This window comes from Hippocampus guttulatus, chromosome 7 (assembly GCF_054856545.1).
Source record: "Hippocampus guttulatus isolate MCC_2025c chromosome 7, RoL_Hgut_1.0, whole genome shotgun sequence".
Lineage (NCBI taxonomy): Eukaryota > Metazoa > Chordata > Actinopteri > Syngnathiformes > Syngnathidae > Hippocampus > Hippocampus guttulatus.
In genome coordinates this window covers 5,482,270-5,506,200 of record NC_141267.1, presented here as the reverse complement: position 1 = coordinate 5,506,200, position 23,931 = coordinate 5,482,270, and the positions used below count along the sequence as shown (strand labels likewise).

Here is a 23,931-nt window from a genome sequence, read left to right as displayed (position 1 = left end):
AGCCAATTTTCTAATTCTCCATTTCTGACATGTTTTTAGTACAAACCTGTAGTCTTGGTGAGTTTACGGCCTTTTACGGGCAGATCTGTTGATATATGAGGATTAATTCATACCCACATTAACACCTACGGGTTGTAAAACTCCTGGAATTCCGAGACAAGCTTGTCAGTAACTTGAGTTTGAAAGTGTCATTAGATTCCCTCCCATGCAGTGAAAAGTTAAATCCTGTGGATGTTAGGAAATTCATGACCAGTTTTTGAAAATCATTTTTTGAAAAATATGCACTCAAACTGTCACCACTGTGGCACAGAAGATTGCTTCTGGCATTGTGGTTCTGCCTGGAGCTCTTCTGTAAAAGAGAGAGTGAAAACAAGGCACATGGGAGAGAAACAGGAACAAAAAAGACGCTGGTCTAAACTAAATTGGTAGACCTGTACATAATCTTGACAGCATATTCTGCTTGTGTCAAAAACGAAATTCTGTTGCTGTCACACACAAAAAAAAAAAAACTCAGCAAAAATGGATGTAGGTATTCATTTACGGCCATGTACACTGTGTAAAGTAACCCAGATGAAGTCTGATTGTGAAGAAAGTCAGCACATGATTGAATTCGGGCCAAATCCGATCTGGTTTATCATACAACGAGATTTCCATATTCACAGATTTAGTTTTTAATATTTGTATGTAGTTTTTAATATTTATTTTGTTTTTTGGGGGATGGTTGGGTCTCCCTATTTTTCATGGAAAATACATATTGAATGTTTCATGGTAGGGTTTTTTTTGAAGATTTTGGGCTCTACACGATAAGAATGTCTGATCTGATTCAAAACGTGAACCTCTCAACAGTGAGTGAACCACTACTCTACTGTCCTGCCCCCTAAAGACACATTAAGAAGGAAAAAAAAAAACAAACTCAAAGGGAGAACCTTCTTTTTTTTTCTTTTTTTTTTTTTTTAATCACAGAGACATTACTTTTGATTAGATTTGCCTGTATCACAGCTCAACAGTACAAAACCTCCTCTGTGGAGCCTAGGATGCTTTCCTTTAATTAGCATGTAATGCACTAAACATCATTGAAAAAGTAGTTTGACTTTTAAGGACTAATGTAACCGCCTCATTGGCTCAAGCAACATGCAGGCAATTATGTCTTAACTAAAAGTGTTATGGTTGTTTGAAGAAAAAAAAAATCACATTTTCCAGTCATTTGTGCAACAGAGTGCATGTTGTCACACAAAAAAGTAGAAAAAGAAAGTCCATCCGTACAACATTTGCAATCGAATTTTAAAACTGAAGACATAGTACCTGTATTCCGTTTCAACTACCATAATGCACTTGCATAAAGTTGACATACAATGTGTGGGATGTATTCCTCCCTCACAAGGTTTTTTTTTTTCATTTTTCCTTTTCTTTACTTTCTTTTTTGTGGCTAAAAGGGCATTGTAATTAAACATCCATCCATCCATCCATCTTCTACCGCTTATCCGGGGCCGGGTCGCGGGGGCAACAGCTTTAGCAGGGAAGCCCAGACTTCCCTCTCCCTAGCTACTTCTTCCAGCTCTCCCTGGGGGATCCCGAGGCGTTCCCAGGCCAGCTGGGTGACATAGTCTCTCCGGCGTGTCCTGGGTCTTCCTCGGGGTCTCCTCCCGGTGGGACATGCCTCACCAGGGAGGCGTTCAGGAGGCATCCGAATCAGATGCCCAAGCCACCTCATCTGGCTCCTCTCGATGTGGAGGAGAAGCGGCTCGACTCTGAGCCCCTCCCGGATGACCGAGCTTCTCACCTTATCTCTAAGGGAGAGCCCGGACACCCTGTGGAGAAAACTCATTTCGGCCGCTTGTATCCGGGAGCTCGTTCTTTCGGTCACGACCCATAGCTCGTGACCATAGATGAGGGTTGGAACGTAGATCGACTGGTAAATTGAGAGCTTCACCCTTTGGCTCAGCTCCTTTTTCACCACGACAGACCGATACAACGTCTGCATCACAGCAGACGCCGCACCGATCCGCCTGTCAATCTCTCGCTCCCTCCTGCCCTCACTCATGAACAAGACCCCAAGATACTTAAACTCCTCCACTTGGGGCAAGATCTCCCCCCCGACCCGGAGGGGGCACTCCGCCCTTTTCCGACTGAGGACCATGGTTTCAGACTTGGAGGTGCTGATTTTCATCCCAACCGCTTCACACTCGGCTGCGAAACGCTCCAGTGAGAGTTGGAGAGCCCTGTTTGAAGGAGCCAACAGCACCACATCATCTGCAAAAAGCAGGGATGAAATACTGAGGCCACCAAAACGGACCCCCTCAACGCTTCGGCTGCGCCTAGAAATTCTGTCCATAAAGGTTATGAACAGAATCGGCGACAAAGGGCAGCCTTGGCGGAGTCCTACCCTCACTGGAAACGATTCCGACTTACTGCCGGCAATGCGAACCAAACTCTGACATCGGTGGTATAGTGACCGAACAGCCCGTATCAGGGTGTTCGGTACCCCATACCCACGAAGCACCCCCCACAGAACTCCCCGAGGGACACGGTCAAACGCCTTCTCCAAATCCACAAAACACATGTAGACTGGTTGGGCGAATTCCCACATACCCTCGAGGACCCTGCTAAGGGTGTAGAGCTGGTCCACTGTTCCACGGCCGGGACGAAAACCACACTGCTCCTCCTCAATCTGAGGCTCGACTTCCTGACGGACCCTCCTCTCCAGCACCCCTGAATAGACCTTACCAGGGAGGCTGAGGAGTGTGATCCCTCTGTAGTTGGAACACACCCTCCGGTCCCCCTTTTTAAAAAGAGGGACTACCACCCCGGTCTGCCAATCCAGAGGCACTCTCCCCGTTGACCACGCGATGTTGCAGAGGCGTGTCAACCAGGACAGCCCCACAACATCCAGAGCCTTGAGGAACTCCGGGCGGATCTCATCCACCCCTGGGGCCTTGCCACCGAGGAGCTTTTTAACCACATCGGTGACTTCAACCACAGAGATAGGAGAGCCCACCTCAGGGTCCCCAGACTCTGCTTCCCCCAAGGAAGACGTGTTGGTGGAGTTGAGGAGGTCTTCGAAGTACTCTGCCCACCGGTTCACAACGTCCCGAGTCAAAGTCAGCAGCGCCCCATCCCCACTGTACACAGTGTTAGTGGTGCACTGCTTCCCCCTCCTGAGACGTCGGATGGTGGACCAGAATTTCCTCGAAGCCATCCGGAAGTCGGCTTCCATGGCCTCACCGAACTCTTCCCACGCTCGGGTTTTTGCCTCGGAGACCACCGAAGCTGCGTTCCGCTTGACCTCACAATACGTTTGGGTCTGCCAGGACGGACCGGCATCTTCCCCCAGCATCGGAGCCTACTCACCACCAGGTGGTGATCAGTTGACAGCTCCGCCCCTCTCTTCACCCGAGTGTCCAAAACATGCGGCCGCAAATCCGATGATACAACCACAAAGTCGATCATCGAACTACGGCCTAGGGTGTCCTGGTGCCAAGTGCACGTATGGACACCCTTATGTTTGAACAAGGTGTTCGTTATGGACAGTCCGTGACGAGCACATAAGTCCAATAACAAAACACCACTCGAGTTCTGATCGGGGGGGCCGTTCCTCCCAATCTTCCAGGTCTCACTGTCATTGCCCACATGAGCATTGAAGTCCCCCAGCAGAACAAGGGAGTCTCCAGCCGGAATACTCTCCAGCACACCCTCCAAGGACTCCAAAAAGGGTGGGTATGCTGAGCTGCTATTTGGTGCATATGCACAAACAACGGTCAGGACCCGTCCCCCCTACCCGAAGGCGAGAGGGTTGCCTCCCTCCCGTCTACTGGTGTGAACCCCAATGTACAGGCACTGAGCCGGGGGGCAATGAGTATGCCCACACCTGCTCTGCGCCTCTCACCGTGAGCAACTCCAGAGTGGAAGAGAGTCCAACCCCTCTCGAGAGAACTGGTACCAGAACCCAGGCTGTGTGTGGAGGCAAGTCCGACTATATCCAGTCGGAACTTCTCTGCCTCACACACCAGCTCGGGCTCCTTCCCTGCCAGAGAGGTGACATTCCACGTCCCTAGAGCTAGCTTCTGCAGCCGAGGATCGGACCGCCAGGGTCCCCACCTTTGGCTGCCGCCCAGCTCGCATTGCACCCGACCCCTTTGACCCCTCCCATGGGTGGTGAGACCATGAGAAGGGGGACCCACGTTGCCTCTTCGGGCTGAGCCCGGCCGGGCCCCATGGGTGTAGGCCCGGCCACCAGGCGCTCGCCAACGAGCCCCACCTCCAGGCCTGGCTCCAGAGGGGGGCCCCGGTGACCCGCGTCCGGGCAAGGGAAACTGAGTGCCATTGATTTTATTTATCATAAGGGGTTTTATGAGTCGTGCTTTGTCTGGTCCCTCACCTAGGACCTGTTTGTCATTTGTTTGTAATTAAACAATTTCCTTTATTTCACAATGAACAAAATGAATAAACAATTCGAGCAGCTGCCAATATTCAAATTCCAAGTTTGCATCCTCTCTGCTGGGCCTGATGTCAGTTGCCTTGTGAGTAGGCACACCACAGACTGCTACCACCACTTGCATTGACAGAATCCTGTGCTCTGGCAGTCATACTTACATGTGTCCACTTTTAGGGAGATGAGCAACACTAATTTCTCCTTTTATCGACAAGACTGTTTTACCTGGATGAACATCAGGGTTTTTTGAGATGCCTGTGAATATTCTCATTCATCCAGGTCAGATCATTCTCTGGGCGTCGAATCGGTCGCAACTGGACTGCTCTGTTTGTCTGAAGCTCGGTTTATGCTTGACACATCTGCGAGGTCAGCACAGCTTCACGCAGCGAAATTACATAATTTCAGCAATCACGCCTCTCCGCGGGGCGTCCGCGTCGCCCAAATTTTACACACTGCGTACCGATAAAAATCTGTACCTGCGCTGATCAGCTAAATCTATTGCAAACTACTGTGTTAATTCTTTTTAACACATTTTCGGGCGACACGTAAATGTGTCAAGCATAAACATAGCTTTAGAAGATGTTTTGCCACTCATCCGAGTAAGCTTCATCAGCTTTTCCAGAACAAACAAGCGGACCAAAGGACTTTTCTGGTGTCAATACACCCAAAGTTTAAGCAGATCACATTTTAGAACTAATGTATGCAGAAATACAGGCAATTCCAAAGGGTCCAAATTTGTTTTTCATGAAATTGTATGCACTAAAAATTGTTTGTTGAATGTACGCAATATTATTTCATCAAAGGTTTATACAGAATATAATCATCTGGATTCTTTTGTAAAAAAATTCAGTTGTAAACACCGTAAAAAATCATACTTTTATGAAGTGGACTACACATCTACTTAAAAAAAAAAGTGGCTCCAGATCATTTTATTTTGTGCAACTGCCTGACGAAAAAAAAAAAAAAAAAGTAAATTCAACACGTTTTTTTTTTTTTTTTTAAACATTGTAGCATCCCAGGAATGATCTGGGTGGCACCTTGAAAAGCCACTGAACAAAGTGGTTGGTGATCCGATTGATGGTCCATCCTGACTAAATGGAACTGACCAATTCTTGGGCGCATTTGATCCCTCCATTCCTCAGTAGTCATCCTATTGATGAAATACATCTGGACTGCAGTAAACAACTGGGAAAGATTTCAAGAGCAATGCATTTTTCCCATGTCATCTCCCCCAATATCAAATGCCAGCCTTTGAAAAAACGTTTCTGAGCCTCACTCTTGGAAAAATTCACAGACACTTAACAGTCAATCTTGTTTTTATTTCACTAAAACTAAGAGTGAGTGATTTGTTTTTAGTGTTCAGCTTTTTCAATACCACCTCACTTCATTCAGTAATTACTTAGCCTTGGACCCGTGGCCTTCTTAATCAATGTTGTGAAAGCGCTATATAAATCAGTGTGTATTGTATTGTATTGTATTGTAATGCTGACACGAGTTGAATTTGAAGTTGAATTTGCCATGAAACTAATGCGATTAAAGAATCCAATCCCACAATAAGACTAAGGGGTCATTGCACACACTGCCAGAATGCGGATGCCAGAATTTTACAGAGAAAAATGCTATAAGGGCAAGGGATGCTGCGTTATTGACAAAGAAGAGGTCAATCAGAATGGCACCCTAGTTAAGTGCCGGTCTATATTAATATACTGTAAATCATCAAAACAGAGCAGGACAGAAGTTTTAAACCCACCTACTGCAAACATGTCCTGAGTAAGCCTGTGAATGATATCATCGCTTCATATGCTGTGTAAAAAATATCAACTGTCTCGTAATTTTCTCATTTCTTATGTTGCAAATGTGAGATTGATAAAAACAAACAAACAAAAAAAAACACAGTCAAGATTAGCCCCAGTCAGCAGGCAACAATGCCTTTGCTACTGCAGGATTCAGAGTCCCCTTTAATTACAGAGTGCAAGGAGTGTTTACCCAGGCCAACAGAGGTGACAAACCCAGCCTGTGGCCTTTAGCAAACGCACATTGGCCTCCAACAACATCTTTTGCTTCATACTCCAGGTAAAAAGCATGGCAGCTGGCTGAAAGCTTCATTTGTAAGGACAGCAAAAAAGAAAAGGCAAATATTTATCTTTGCACAGACTGCTGAGGAGGGCTTGCATACAAAGCAGGCCTCTCTTTTCAGGGGATCCCACAGAGAGATAACAGCAGAGGATATAACGGTGCAGTGGTCAGGATCGCCGGGAGTAAAGGGTAAATGCCATCTGTTAAAGGCCAGACTTCAATGTGCTTGTGTTTGCACGTGTGCCCAATCATGTGTGTATATTGCTTCTGAACTTCAATTCAATATGTGTGATGAATGACTGACCCACAGCTTTGCAGCTCTTGGAGGCAGGATCCATCTCGAAACCTTCATAGCATTCACACTTATAATCCCCTTTGTAGTTTATGCAGATCTGACTGCAGGCATCTGGGTTCTCACATTCATTGATGTCTGTCGAGAGAATAAAGAGGTACAGAGTGAAAAGCACATTTTTGGTGATGCATTTAAACTCATCTTTCCGTACTGAGACACAACTGAGTGAAAGGAGTGGCAATGGTTATGTCAGGATCTCTTTCTCTCTCGATATATATATATATATATATATATATATATATATATATATATATATATATATATATATATATATATATATATATATATATATATATATCCCCATCCATCCATCCACTTATCCTCACGGGGCTCCCGGCTGTCTTCGGGCAGTAGGTGGGGTACATCCTGAACTAGTTATCAGCCACTCGCAGAGCACACATAAACGAACAACCATTTACGCTCGCAATCACACTTAGGGACAATTTAGGGCAGGGGTCGGGAACCTATGGCTCGCGAGCCAAGTGTGGCTCTTTTGAAGATTGCATCTGACTCGCAGACAAAACAAAATATTCTCGCTTGTTTAATCCATTCATTGATTTTTCACTGCTCATGTCCTGTTCAGGGCTGCAGTTGGCTGCAGGAGCAATTTTCATTGGATGATACTGGCCGACGTTGGCTGTTGCTGGTGAACAGGTAAATGCCCCCTTTTGAATCAGCCCGGTCATTAGCTCAAAGCTAATCCTAAACGAATAAAATGGTGAAAAGAAAAAAAGATGACAAGTATGGTAGACTTCAGGACGAATGGACCGAAGGATTCGCCTTTGTGGAGAGAACAGGTTCTGCGGTGTGTCTAATTTGCAATGACAAAATACCATCGATGAAACGGTCAAATGTAAAGCGGTACTTTGATATGCGCCATGCTACGTTCGCATCAAACTACCCTGCGGGAGACAACAGAAAGGAAGCGTGCAAGCTACTGAGCAGGCTGCAAGCGAGCCTGCAGCAACGCCGCGTATGGACCTGGCAAGATGACTATAATTCCACTATCTTTGCTGGATCTTGAGCAATCATGAGTAACGGAAAATCATTCACATTAATGGTGAGTATTACAACAAAATTATTTTTTAAAAATACATTCAGAGACTTATACTGACATTTTTTTTGAATTCACTTATATATATATATATACAGACAGACAGACAGACACACACACACACACACAGTGGTAACTCTGCTTATGAAATTAATTGGTTGTGGAAGAAATTTCTGAACTAGAAAATGTTGTAAATCGAGACACGTTTTTCATGTAAATGCCCTAATCCATTCCAAGCCCCCCAGAAATTCTGATATAAATGTTTTCTAAAGCATAAAAATGCATCAAAATATGTAACAAATACATGTTACAATTATATTATTACACAATAAATGACAGTTATTAACACCGTAAAAAACAAAGAATAAAGAATAAAAATGGTGATTTATTTTTTAACTTCATCCTCATCATTTTTTTGCCCTCTTTGGTTCATGCTTTCTCTCATAAATCATTTTGCCTGGCCTTTTATAAAGAACTGACTGATCCAAGGACGTTTGCTTTTGTCGGCTTTTAATAATCCTTCAAAAATGTCGCCCTGGTGAACATTTTTTCTGGGTGATTCACATTGACGTAAAACTATCGGAACGCCTCATGCCCTAAGGGGTGAATGATGAGGATACCGCATAGACAGTATCCTATTTGTCCATCTACACACATAGACACGTACGACAGAGGCCCCTCTTCGTCAATGGGATGCAAGGAAGATGCTAAGTAATAGCCAATGGCAGAGCAGCTAGAAGTATGTTGCATTCAGGAAACTGAACTGAAAGTTGCGAGGAGCAGACAACACTTTATTTTTATCTTTCGCGTCTTGAAATTTCTTTCGGAACAAGAGGCAATATTTTCCTGTTGAGGTGTTTTGTAACTTGAAAATTTAGTATGAAGAGACGTCCGTAATTAGAGGTATACACACATATACGTGTGTATATATATATATATACAGTATATATATATATACATACACACACACACACACACACACAAGTAGTACGGTAATTGGCTCCAGATGATTTTATTTCATGGAACCATTTGGCAAAAAAATTGTTTACTTCATTAAAAAAATTTTTTTTTTTTTCACTCAGGAAGCAAACATGAACTTGAAAGAGTGCGGGAAAAAGGTTGACACAATTAACTTTATTTGTTAGTGAATTGTATTTGTCTTTACCGCCACAAGTCTTTTTGTCCAGAAGTTTGTACCCAGAGGGGCAGTCGCACAAAAACCCAATCCTCTGGTCCCTGCAGATGTGGGAGCAGCCACCATTGTTGTCTGAACATTCATTCAGGCCTGGACAGAATATAGGAAAGGGAGGGAGACAGAAATTTCTCAGATATTATTGAGACAAAAGTGATGCATGAAACAGCCAGTCAACTCACATTAAAGTGGCGTGTATGCGTGAGTGTGTTGTTTTGGAGGACAAAAACATTTTAATCCCAAAGAACTGAGGGGTCAAATAAGTGTTCCTTTTATTTGGGCATTTATGTGTTCATGTTCGACACACCTTAAACCAATAACTCCTCCAAAATGAAATTTGGAAAGATGCATTAGACACTCGCCCACATATTTTGTACATTCTGCTCTCTCCATGTGCTCCTGTTCATCCTCTCATTTAATTCTACCCACTTTGCTCCTCTGCATGCCCTTTCTCTACTGTATCTGTTTTAAAGTCTGCATTTATCTACTTGCCTTTCAGTTGCCCTCGGGAAGTGTGGAGAGATCCCTTCAAAAAGCTAAAGCTGGTGCTTCATTACTGGTTTACATTAAAGATTTAAGGCTACAGGCATTGCAGAGAGACCCATTTGGCTGGGATAGACTGCACCAATGAAATAGAAATCCGAGCAAGTTTAATTTGCTAATATTCGTTAGGATGAATCCAGTACTGGCAAAGCATTATGTCGATAAGGATAAAAAAACATGCAAGAAGACTGAGTTCATATAGTTACTTTAATTAATAATTGCTGTTTGAAACACTCTTGTTCAGCTGCAGCTCAAAATCTACTATTTTAAAATGTAAACAAATATATATATATATATATATATATATATGTATATGTATATGTATGTATGTGGGGCGGCCCGGTAGTCCAGTGGTTAGCACGTCGGCTTCACAGTGCAGAGGTTCGATGTTCGATTCCAGCTCCGGCCTCCCTGTGTGGAGTTTGCATGTTCTCCCCGGGCCTGCGTGGGTTTTCTCCGGGTGCTCCGGTTTCCTCCCACATTCCAAAAACATGCATGGCAGGCTGATTGGACGCTCTAAATTTTCCCGAGGTGTGAGTGTGGGCGTGGATGGTTGTTCGTCTCTGTGTGCCCTGCGATTGGCTGGCAACTGATTCAGGGTGTCCCCCGCCTACTGCCCGAAGACGGCTGGGATAGGCTCCAGCACCCCCCACGACCCGAGTGAGGATCAAGCGGTTCGGAAAATGGATGGATGGAGAGAGATATATATATATATATATATATCAAATAGGACAAATATCTATATATATACTGTATATATGTATATATATGAAGTGGATGTAGCGGTCCCAAGTGATGGAAACATCAGAAAGAAGGAACACGAGAAATTCGAGAAATACCAATGGCTCAGAGAGGAGCTGGAGAGAGCCTGGAAGGTAAAGGTGACAGTCGTGCCTGTGGTGGTCGGAGCACTCGGGGCAGTGACCCCCAAACTAGATGAGTGGTTGCAACAGATCCCGGGAACAACATCGGACATCTCAGTCCAGAAATGTGCAGTGCTGGGAACAGCAAGGATACTGCGCAGAACCCTCAAGCTTCCTGGCCTCTGGTAGAGGACCCGAGCTGAATGAGGGACGGACACCACCCGAGGGGTGAGATGAGGATTTTTTTTTTATATACGGTATATACATATATATATATATGTAATCAAAATGTAACAAAAATTAAAATTAAAAAAATCTTCTGACTTTACTTTTGTTCTTTATTTGTCATTCATCTACAGCTCCACGAGTATTTTTTATTTTGTTTTGTGGTCTTGCATCAGGAGCATTTCATCACTCTTTGGGATGGATATCCTCTCTTGCTCGCTCTCTCGACTCTTTGGTTTGCACCTGCAAAACAGGCGCAAAGCTGATACTCGCACCCAAGATTGTGTCTGCCAAATGCAGTTTTCTCTGTACTCACAATCTGGTCTGATGTAAAATCTCAAATGCTGCCATCGACTCGTGTCTGTTCGGCGGTACAGTTGTTGACAAGCTTCAAATTCACAAAGGAGCAGCGCCAGATCCTCCAGTGAGAATGTACAAACCCAATTCCAATGAAGGTGGGACATTGTGTTAAGCACAAATAAAGGCAGAATACAATGGGTTGCAAATCATGTTCGACCTATATTTAATTGAATACACTACAAAGACGAAATAGTTAAATTTCAAACTTTTAAATGATTGTTTTTTTTTAACTCTACTGCTTTAAACTTCATTTTGTGCTCCCAAGTATTCCAAGATAAAAACCACCCAGGCGCAAAACCTTTAAATAGACGGATAATCATGCAATTTAGCACCTCTTATTTGGGATCTTAATCCACGGTTGTTATTTTAGGAGATCAAATAAAACATGTCTACCAACAGTGCACACAATCTGTTAGCACGAACATGCTATTTGGTGCCCACAGTACATAATAAACAGTAAGTGTAACTCAGAACATTGTATCGGAAATTGTGTGGTTTAAGGACACATTTTGACTGTGACATAGCCTCAAGATGTAAACTATGAGGAGAAACGGGCTACTGTACATGCCGTGACATACTTATATAAATCCATTTCCACTGACGTTGGGACGTTGTGTTAAACATAAATAAAAACAGAATCCATTGATTTGCAAATCATGTTCAACTTATATTTAATTGGCTACACCAGTGTTTTTCAAACCCTGTGCCGCGGCACACAGAGATATTGCCAGGAGTGCCGTGGGAAATTATACAATATGCATGCCTGTGCGGGAGATCACCTGGAAGAGTAAGTATTTTGATTTATGTTTACTGGAGATGCAATGGCACCAATGTTCCCTCGAAGCTGCGCAACTGTGCACTGGTTGCACACTCTCAGCGCACAAGAAAACCTATCCAGCGCAGTGAACGCACTGCAAATGAATTAGATATGTAACTTTTTTTCTGTATCAATTTGCTGTGTAATTCAGTGAGTGACAGGTGTCCAGCCAATCACACGATACAATGCAATGGCGCTATGTAGCCAATCACGGCATTGACAGTACTTGCGCATGTTCTCTGCTCCATAACAATAACAGTGCGGCGGCGATAAGTGACGCTAATGCTAATCCTTTATCATGGCGAAATGACCGGGCAGTGAACGTGATACGTCGACTCCCCAAACCAAAATAAGAATGAACTGCAGTTCTTTTAAGTTGGGATGGCTGACGGAGTATGTGCAAATAGAAGAACAAGCAGTGAAACTAGGTGAAATATTTTCTTTTTTGAGTCATAAAGGTCTGCTCTGCAAAACATGCAGCAAAGCTGAAGCTGTAAGCAAATTTCCCGATGGAAAAATACGGACTAAATGCAAGCTAGACTACCTAAAGCGACACATTCAGCAGAAACGTCATTTGAATGATATTGGAATTATAAAAAGACTCAAGATGGGAAAAGGGATTGGTACAATATTGCAGGAGAGCGCAAATGACCGGGAGAAAAAAAACAGCTGTCATACAGAATAAAATCTGACCCTGAGCAAGTTAAAGTTCAAATTGACTATATTTTACTTGCAATTAAAACAAAGGCACCAAATATTTGATAGATGTTGATTTGATTCCTATTCAATATTGCGTTAATTTCAAATGTTAAAAAAAACACTTATACTGTAATAACAATATAACACTTAATTGTTAAAATAAGCTTTTTTTTCACATTTTTAGGTCGTGGTGTGCCGCGAGATTTTTTCAATGAAAGAAATGTGCCTTGGTTCGAAAAAGATTGAAAAACACTGGGCTACACAACAAAAACAAGATATATAGAACATAATATGTTCTATACATGTATTTACAAAGTGCAGTTTGTCATTTGTATTCAAAACACGTATAAATTTGCACATGCAATTATTTGGAAAAAAAGAAGCTTCTGAGCCTTAATACATTTCACCAACCTGTCTCCTTTTTCTCAACTGCAGCACTCTTGTTTACTTTGCAATGAGAGGCAAGTGAAATCTGTGACTGAAGCTTGCTAAGGGGTAATTATCTATGGAGTGTGGATAATCTGTGTGGTTCCTAATGGGCAATGTAGTCTGATCACATTTTCCTGTCTAAGCCAGCACCAGAGGGCAGAGGCGCCGGGGCCTTTGATCATAATAAGGCAGTTGAGAAATGTCCTGATTTCGTCTGCCTTGATCAAATTAAGCTCCTCTTATCGGGACGAGTGACCGCCCACATTAAAAAGAACTGTACTAGACGTGATGATGCCTGGAAATGAATATGTTAAGCAGTAGCAAGCAGTACTGGCTTGAGCATACATAATGTGCTGGGATTTGTGAAGCTTTCGGTAAAATGAGTATTTGTGTGTGTGATTAAGGGAGACATGATCTTACCGCACTCTTTCACGGGTTCATCAGACCAGTCTTTGCAATCTTTTACATTGTCACACACCTTGCTGCTCTCAATACATTGTCCATTCTTACAGCGGAAGTGTCGAGCGCCTTCACACTTTGTAACTGTGAACACAGGCACAAAATTACATTCCATCAAACAACTTTCATTTATCGTACTCATGCACAACAATGCAACAAAATGATAATTGATGTAATATAGAATGGTGAGGATTGAGAGCACGAAATTCCAAAAACATGCATGGCAGGCTGATTGAACACTCTAAATTGTCCCGAGGTGTGAGTGTGAGCGTGGATGGTTGCTCGTCTCTAGGTGCCCTACGATTGGCTGGCAACCGATTCAGGGTGTCCCCCGCCTACTGCCCGGAGACATCTGGGATAGGCTCCAGCACCCTCCGCGACCCTAGTGAGGATCAAGCGGTTCTGAAGATGAATGAATGAATGAAGGATTTTTAAAATAGTGAGATGCAAGAACTAAAAGAGGCTGCAATAAAAGGCCTGGAAAAGCCTTTCAAATGATTAAAGCAAAAGTCTGGTGAAGTCAATGTGTTGCAGGCTTCCAGTTATTGCAAGTAAGGGTCATGCCACCAAATATTAAATCTTATTCATCCATCCATTCATTTTCTTATTTGCTTTTCCTCACAGGGTTCACGGGCGTGCTGGAGCCTATCCCAGCTGTCTTTGGGCAGCAGGCAGGGGACACCCTGAACTGGTTGCCAGCGCAGGGCACACGGAGACGAACAACCATTCGCGCTCACAATCACACCCAAGGACAATTCACAGTGTCCAATCAGACTACCGTGTATATTTTGGGAATGTGGGAGGAAACCGAAGTACCCGGAGAAGAACCATGCAGGCACAGGGAGAACATGCAAACTCCATACAGGAAGGCCGGCCGGTGCCGGATTCCAACCCATGACCTCTGCAGTGTGAGGCTGATATGAGAACCAGTCTACCACTCGGCCTCCCAATTGTTATTCACTTTAAGTTAATTTAATCATGTCTGTTCCGATACTTTTGCTCACTTGAAAAATGGATGGCTTCAAGCAAATGGTGCTCTCTGCTGAGTTGTCGAATACATCTGAGAGGAAAGAAATTTCATCTGTGCTGTATGTTGTACATAGAGCATTTTTGACAAGAAAGCTGACCACTTGACTTGACATCGAGATATAAATTCCATGTTTATAAAAAAAAAAAAGAGAGAATTCTGAATTTTGTTTGATATCCATCGTTTGATCAGAAGCGTACATGTCTTTAGTAAAACAATATGAACAAAAAGCAATTGACCTTGCCGTTCCAACACCTTTGGAGGGGCGCGTACGTAGGGGGATAAACGCCTTATTTGGAAACCCAAGCCACGGAGACTCTCAGGGCCACGTGCGTTATCATAAAGTAAAGCGTGATGGCAGCTTGGAGGGGGAAAAAAGACTGTGGCAGTTCCCTCACATGGGAAATCCATATTGGTTACAAATAGTAAGGTACTATAAGTTACTGTTTATTAGTCCGTGGTAGGCATTAAGGCGTTTTCCCTTTGGATTCTGCTGGGGGTGGGCAGTGTTACTGGTAGAAAGCAATTGGCTTCGGAGCACTCTGAGGTTACATGTGGGTCGTTAGACTGCCTGATGCTGGGCTTGAACCTAATGATTTTCACAGACTTTCTCAGAGTCAGAAGGAAGTTTTCAAGCTTTACTGGAGTCACACTGTCATCCGAATCGCTGGGTATAAGGTGGTGATCTCATATGTTTTAGATCAGTCTTTTTCTTTGCTATGACAATATCAAGCGTAGTCATTTCATCTGACACAACCAGCAACCAAAACTCAATCACAAGAGCGGCATGATGATGGGGAAACACCGGCAAAATGCGACTGAGTCTGATGGGAAAAAAATTGCATTGTGGGGAAAACAAATGCCTAAAGACTTGTAGTTTTCTAAAGAGTGACCCTGCAAAATTCACGGTCTCTGTGAAATCTCATTCTGAGACTTGGCTGTGATTAAAAAAAAATCTATGACTTGTCTTTAAATGTGAACAGGTGTGAGATTATAGTTTCCCAAGGGTCTTTTCCGAATCTTCTCAAAGTCTTCTGGTGCACAGGTAGCTTCAGGCAGATAGAGGGACAAGGCTGCAGTGATAATTAATGTCCTACCTCAGTCTGGTTCCTACCTACAGTCTTGCTTCTTTTTTTAATGCCGCATTAAAAAAAGGCATTCAAAGCATCAAGTTTTTCCTCATGCTTTTGAGACGGTAGGGTGAAACTGATAACTGGCTAGGAGTGTGGACTGAATGGGTGGCAACAACTGCCTGTAGTCAGAGGTTAATAGTGCACAGCAACATATTGAGGGGTTGATGTGCACTATTAAGGGGGGGGGGGCATAATGAACTACCGTATTATCCGGACTATAAGTCACTCCTGAGTATAAGTCGTACCAGACATAAAATAAATGAAAAAAGAAAAAAAACATGTAAGTCGCACTAGAGTGTCAGTCACATTTTTGGAGGAAATTTATTTGACAAACTCCAACACCAAGAACAGACATGTTATCCTGAAAGGAAAATAAGAATAAAAATCAAGAACAACAGGCTGACTAAGTGTACGATATGCTAATGTTAAATGACGCATAAACAACAAACTGAGAACGTGTCGGGTATGTTCATGTAACATATTAAGAGTGATTCAGATAACTATAGCATATAGAACATGCTAAAAGTTTTACCAAACTATCAGTGTCACTCCAAATCACTAAATCCAATGAAATCATCCTCTGTGTCACTTTTAAAGAATTCCGCGAACTCTGGGGGTAGAAGATGTGGTTCTTATTCTTCTCCGTCACTTACGTCAGAGTCATTGTCAGTTGTTTTTATCAGTTACCGCCAATATGGAAAGTATCAACACAGTGAAAATAACGTGAAATGATATAATGTGTAAATAGTTTCACACACAAATCGCTCTAGAGTATAAATCGCACCCCTGGCCAGACTATGAAAAAAAATGCCGATTTATAATCCGGAAAATACGGTAAATTCAAAATGTTGTATTATGAACTGCAAACTGAACAAATTCATTTTAAAATTGGTGAACTGAACTTAGAAGTAATTCACTACAACATGAATACTGAATAATTTGCAGAGTGATTTGTACAAGGTTGCATCACCATGTTTTTCAGCTGTATTTATTCATCCAATTGGCAATCTGCACTGCATATACTGGATACATTTATGGGGGAAAATGCCTCAATGCCTCCTGTGCTTCTTTTCATTATTTTCTGCAAATGTTTCTTACCGTTTACACAACCGGCTTCATCACTGTAGTCTGGGCAGTCATGGACTTTATTACACTGTTTGGTGCCATGGATACAGGAGCCATCACCACACTGGAACTCATCAGGTCGACATGTAAGCAGGGCTGAGGAACATAATACAGACAAGCGTGAAGCTTACAAATTACATTTACAACAACATTTTTTTAACAAGTAAAAGTACTAATAATAAGTGCAAGATTTCCTCATTTGGGAAAAACAATTTCATTATTATTCCATTCTGACCTTAACCTTACTGGGTATCACTAAGCCACAGATATTCCATTTACAATTCCACTACTGCTTATATGAATTGGTGGGTATCTGAGTTTGACTTTATTTGTTACACTTCAGCACTTTTATATGAGAAGTGATTCACTGTCCAGTGCGACTATATTTTGTGTGTGTGTGTGTGTTGGCATTTGACCGGGAATGTTTCAACAGCAAAGGCTGTTCATTCATTATCTCTTTAAGTGTTCGTGTAATTATTCATACGTTGACATGACATTGACATCATTCAATAGCTAAATATATATATATAGCAAGTCATATGCATAGCTAGAAAAATAGAACAGTAGATGAAAAATGTCGAACAAAATTTGAAACTCTTGGCATTCTATATCACATCTCAAGGTGAGAATACCGTGGACAAAAGCAGCAGAGCTGACCTATAATTTAGTTTGGCTGTGATGACCCCCACCTCACACAAACACACACCATCCACGATCTTGTCAAAAGTTTACCAGAAGAGTAAAAATGTATGCAGCGGCAGATCTTGGAACAACTCCATATTTTTTCCCCCCAATTGAATTCCTTTGTTCATTCTTATGTCAATTTAGTGTACATTCCAAATTCATAAAATCAGTAAGACATTGCAGATTTTCACAGTCAAACCAATGTATTGAAGTCATTCTATTCTACTAATTGACATTACGACAAAAATCCAATTTCCTACACAAAAACTGAAAGGGTCAGCATATGCCTGAGTTCTCCTTCATCTAATATTGACTACAATGGCAGTGCTCATTGTTGGCCACTGCAGTGTTTTTGCCCCCTATCTCCAATTGAGAGATCCGATCAGCTCATTGAATGAACTTCCACGATTATTAACCCCTGCTCATGTGCTCCTCATTCTACCTTTCTCCTATTCATTACCCACATTCCGGATGTGCCAACTCTGAAATGATTCTTCTCAAAGGTTTCGAACAGACAGATTTGTGCTTTTATGTCCTGAAGTTGTCGCTGAAAATGGGACTTTGTTGTGGTTCCATTTCGATGTTTGTTTCCATGAGTTGTGATGGCTAAATTTCCTAATACGAGAGGGTGGGGTCGAGAGGATGGATTGTAATGATAACAACTACTATAACAGATATTCAGTAAATCTGGGCAATCAGATGCTCTAAATTGCATGAGTGATACAACTATCAAATATTTTGGGATTCGGACATCCAACTGAAAATTCTATCAAATAATCGGGTATATGAATGAAAACAAAAAATACATGTTTTTTTTTGCCTGGTTCAAGAATAGCTATAAATATAGAAGAAAAAAATATGTATTTCGACTTAATAAAGAATGGAATAGCAGCACAATGTTTTCACCTCTAGAAACAGTGAGATTTTAGACCTGGTCGATGAAACTAAAGTGACGTCAGAACCACAGTTACTATTTAGTAATTGAGTAAGCCTGGTTTGTGGTGTAGTGAATGGAAACTGCCAGGCTGTCAGCATAAAAGTATGTAGTTTGCATCCAATAAAATGTGTTTCAAAAGTAATCTGGCAGTTGTTGTCAGCCTATATGGGGCACTTGAGCACTACTTGCCACTTACGTTGTCGCCGCAAAAGGCTGCCAACAGGGGGCAGTACAAGACATTGCCAGCGTAATTTTTTATTATTATTTTTTAGCGCCCTTAATCAGCAATTTCAGGACGGATTTGTACTGTTGACATTGGTTTGCGACCATAATATAAATGCCACGTTGTCTGGAAGATGAGTCAAGTCAGCTGTTATGCCGCGACACGCTGCTGGGAACAACTTCAAAATAAAAGCGTGATAAGGCATTAATGTCCATATAATATTTAGGAATGTAAGACTTATTTTGAAGTTGACCTTAGTGCTTACCATATTGATGGCATGTTATTGACATACAAAGTATGAAGAATTGTTGCTGCAGTTAGCTTGACTTCTTCACGTAAATAAGCGGGTAGTTGAGGCAGGAGAAATGCCTCAAGCATTTTTTTTTTCAACTTATGCACCCTTATTCGTCCGGGAATCGTTTCAGACCAAAGTTCTGTACCCAAGGAGGATCTGAGCTCAGACAATTAAGAAAAATACCTAAAAGAAGAGACACACTATTTTAATAGTTAGGTGGTGATGATTGCAATCAGCGAGAGCTCTTACTGCTTTTCATATTTATTTTCCTTTGCTGGAAATCTCTATTATATAATTTTTGCATTTCGCATTAATGCAAAATGAAATAATACATAGCAAAGGCAGAGGAACTATTTGTATAACTAAAGGAAAAAAAGCAAGTGAAATGATTCTCACAAATGTCATTGGCATTGAAGAGCTGAGTTCCGATGGATCTGATGTGAAGTGTTTATTACGTTCTTTTTTCATTGCAAAGTGAGTAAGTGCATTAATACCCTCGTCCCTGCACAGAAAATAAGCAGCACAAAAAGAAAGAGCATTTATGTTCGCGGGATTATTTCTTTGTCGTAAAAATGATTGTTGGCAATAAAAAAGTATACTGCTGAAAGCCTGTTTATTTCTTTTTCAAAGGTACCACATTTGTAAGGAAGCAAAGGAAGTGTACATTTGTGGGATAAGAGCCGAGCTGAGTATGTCGGCTGGTGATCATGAAAAATTGTCTGAATCTTCTCTGCCACTATAAAACTGTTTATTTTGCAGTTGCCATGTCAATAAAAGCCTCCTGAAACAGCTGAACATTTTTGGGGGGAGGCGCAGTCATCTTTGGCACTGCGTCCCCCATCTTTTTTTTAATCATCATCATAATCATGACTATAATTATTATTATCATTTGTCGTAGTATTATTTCACATTTTATGAGTATGCAAGCACACCAGAGGCCCAACTACACAAGCCATTCAAAAGTCACCCCTCTAAGTGAAGGAGGCATTTCATGTCGGAGATAAAAGACTGAGTAATCTGTTTTGTGACGAGATTTCCAACATGGTCATGCCAGATGGGAGTATGTGTTGTACAAACCCCTTTTTGATTGTGTAATTAGTGAGCCGCGTGTATGCCAGCAACCAAGTAAGCGTAGCTACGTTTATCAAATCTGTTAGAAATGAAACTTAAAGTCCCTGCACCAGCCTTGGTCTTTGGAAAGTGTGTGAGTGTGTCGGTATGTGTGTGGTTAAATGTGTGTAAGTGTGTGTTTCACGTTGCAAGCGCGAGTCTGCTGTCATGTCCCTGAGTGGTGTGAAGAGCAGACCAGATGGGCTTTGTGTTTCATCGAGGACCTTCACCTCCTACACATGCGCATGCAACAAACACACAGTCGGACAAGCACTGTCGGCTTCTCCTGCTTTTACAGATCCCACAGTTGCGTGGCAACCCATGCTTGATTCATTATGACAAGGTTTGTATTGATCATCCATCAGTCATCTTGAAAGTGCTTAATTTTTTGCCCCATTAAAAGATACATGTACTCTAATTACTTACAAATTACGTGCCAATGAAAACATGATCCGTAGTGACCATAATGATGCATTCACCAGTCTCAACATTCGGTACAACTGAGTACCGAATGTTGTACACTAGTTGTGTGAATGCTGAATTTTGCTTATTTTCTAATCATATACCTTACCGTCAGCTTTCTCAATCAGTGGAATTGAAAGTCTAAATGTCATACTCGTTTGACGATGTGGAACTTATTCAAGAAGATAAACGCTGAAATTGTGGATTGAAAACCAATGATGATATTGGCAGAAAGAGAGCACTTACTAAGCTTCTAATCAGATTCATCTCATGGCATCCCATTTAAATTGCAAAGCATGACTCCGTGAGCCAAAGCACGATGCATCGGCCCTATGGAATGGCTGTGATATAATCACTGCTGCAGTCATCAATTTATTTGCGATTAAAGCAGACGTCTGAGAGTCGCACAGGAAATATTTCATCTCCCTTGGAGAAAATAAACTTACCGTATTTTCCGCCCTAAAAGGCGACCTAAAAGCCTTCCATTTTTTTCAAAGCTCACAGCGCACCTTAAAATCTGATGCGCTTTGTGTATGGTCATTACGGTAATATTTCGACCCCCAAAACGGCTCCTTGCTCGAGACATGCTGACAACGCAGAGTTCAAACTTAAGGCGATCGGTTACGCAGTTGAAAATGGAAATAGAGCGGCGGCAAGAGAGTTCAACGTTAACCAGTCAATGTTATAACTTGCTGTTGGTTAAGTGAACTGTGTCAATGGTTTATTAAAGAAGTTTTACCGACATCTGATCGTTCTGTTGGTGTTTCCTTGAGCGTAGCTTCATCTAGTGGATGCATTGTAGATTGCGTCTTATAATGCCCAATGTATGAAAAAAATTACAAAATAGGCCATTCATTGTGCGCCTCATAATCCAGTGTGCCTTTTAGTGTGGAAAATACAGTAACTAAAATGAAAATAAAGGATATCTTAATCTTAATCATAACACACTGCACACCAGATACACTACATGGAAAATAAACAATCATTGCTTAAGCGTAACTAAAGATGTGTCCAGTAAGTCTAACTTCTTGTCAATGAATTGATGAATGACAGTTTACTCACGACAGTTTGTCTCATCGGATTTGTCCTTGCAATCGGCATCTCCATCACATTTCCAGTTGATGCGGACACATTCTCCACTCCCGCACTGGAACTCGCTCACCATGCAACGTGGTTTCTGGGGCTCGGTCCTCCTACTGCAGCGCTCCATGGATTCATCGGACTTATCTTTGCAGTCAGGATCCCCGTCACAGCTCCACAGTGCCGGAATACACTCCGAGTCATTGCAGCGGAACTCGTGCTGGCCGCAGGTGGGATTTGAGCACTTCTCTTCATCGCTGGCATCGCCACAGTCATCGTCGCCATCACAGACAAAGGTGGGTGCTATACACTTCCCGTTACGGCACTGAAAATCCTTGGACGGGCAGGCGTTGGCATCTGCAGGTAAACATGAAGCATGCAGGGAGTGATTTTTACATTCAATCCTGTGGTTCATGAAATAAAAGGTGCAAAAGAAATAAAATTGGCCACTCTGAACTATACTTTAAAGACAGTCCATGACATCTGGGAGATTGTGGAAGACTTTGATATCCCTGACCTAAACCCCATGTAAAACCTTTGGGGTTGCCTTGAATGCAGATTCTTCAATCTTGTGCTTTAACTGCACAAGCAGCTCAATACTTTTGACCCTGGAATATTTCTCAAGGTTTTTTTTCCTTTTTTTTTTTTTTAACTTAAAATGAACTTAAAGTAAGTTCCCACTCATTCTCCTCTTAAAGCACGTGGGAATCGAGAAGTGATAACGTGAGGAAAGATAGTTCACTTATCAGAGCATACATTAGAAGTGAAGGGGCAGGCCGGAATTTAATGAGTATAACCTTCCCTTTCTATCTTTGAGGATAATTATAGTTAATGAGAAAGGGGCATTAAAAAAAAGTTCTCTTTCTTCTCAGTCTTTGGGTTTCTGGGGCAAATCAAACAGCAACAGTGGCCAAAAAGTGTTGTAGAACATTAAATATTAATTTAGCTACATGGTGACAACAAAACAAGAGTAAACTCATTTACAACGCTTCAAACTTCATGAAGGCATTAACATAAAAACACATCAAATGAATGGAATTGTGAATAACATTTTGCTCAATGTTTGTTGACATGATACATCTCATCAACAGCGACGATGAGACAATCTACAGGAGTGAAGTGAGCAGGTTGGCCTTGTGGTGCAAAGACAACAATCTCCTCCCAGCATGCTCCACTGACCATCAACGGTACCACAGTGGAGACGGTAAACAGCACCAAGTTTCAGGGAGTGCACATCTCTGAAGACCTGTCCTGGAGCCACAATACCTCATCACTGGCCAAAAAAGCCCGCCGGCACCTGTACGTCCTCTGCAAACTGAGGAGAGCAAGAGCCCCCCCCCATCATGCAGACATTTTATAGAGGCACCATTGAGAGCATCTTGACCAGCTGCATCACCGTGTGGTACGGCATTTGCACTGTGTCCTGCCAAAAGACTCTGCAGCGCATCGTGAGTGCAGCTGAGAAGATCATTGGTGTCTCTTTCCCCCCACTCGTGGATATTTACAACTATCGTCTGACCTGCCAAGCCATCTCACAGCCTCTTCGGCCTGCTGCCGTCGGGGAGGAGATTGCGGAGTCTCCATGCTGGAACCAGCAGGCTTAAGAACAGTTTCTTCCACCAGGGGGTCAGGAGACTCAACTCCCTCCCTGCTCTGCCCGAACCCCCTCCCCCCACCTCTGCCCTACACCTGGAACAGACCTTCCCCTCATCATCCGACATCCGCTTATTGCACAATGTACTACTTCACTTTAACCTGCAATAGACACGCGTGCCGTTGTTTATATTGTTTAGATTTACATGTGTCTTTTTTATACAGTCTAGTTTCACTGCCTTATCCTTAGCTGTGTCTGTTTAGTTCACAGCATGTTTGCACTGAGGATTGAGAGGAAAGAAATGTCATCTGTGCTGTATGTTGTACATAGAGCATATTTGACAATAAAGACGACCATGACCTTGTACTAAGGTAAACATTGAAATGCTTCTCATTGAACTGACCCTTCTTTTATTTGTTTTATTTTCTCATTGAACCCCTCTTTTACAAAATCCCCACCCCCTCCGTTTTACAATACATATACAGTAAATGTTCACATTACCATTATTTTCTTCAACAAATGAACTTAATACTAGAGTTTTATTTTGTAATATGATGCTTTTCACATGTTCAGATTAATTAAATTATATTAATTGTCTGACCAATATGTTTCTCATCACGTCGCGACAGAATGTGCAGAAGGGACTCAATACTATAATGGATATTGGATTTCTTGTTTGTTATTACATTGGAGCTCAACATATTTGCGTTATGCCGTTTGCAAATTCATCTCGTCACATAATTTATTTTATTTTTTTTGTTAT

At 42.2% G+C, this 23,931-nt stretch overlaps 1 protein-coding gene across 4 annotated transcripts in view; it reads right to left on the bottom strand.

The window, feature by feature from the left end:
• The window catches only part of lrp8 (low density lipoprotein receptor-related protein 8, apolipoprotein e receptor), a 179,418-nt gene that overhangs the window by 44,723 nt on the left and 110,764 nt on the right, over positions 1-23,931 (bottom strand). For all 4 annotated transcript variants that reach the window (XM_086116517.1, XM_086116514.1, XM_086116515.1 and 1 more), the window contains exons 5-9: positions 21,557-21,931; positions 16,757-16,879; positions 13,460-13,582; positions 9,077-9,196; positions 6,810-6,935 (exon numbers count right to left, since the gene is read on the bottom strand). In XM_086116517.1, coding sequence (XP_085972643.1) covers positions 6,810-6,935; positions 9,077-9,196; positions 13,460-13,582; positions 16,757-16,879; positions 21,557-21,931 — 867 coding nt within the window. The remainder of the gene's footprint in view (positions 1-6,809; positions 6,936-9,076; positions 9,197-13,459; positions 13,583-16,756; positions 16,880-21,556; positions 21,932-23,931) is intronic.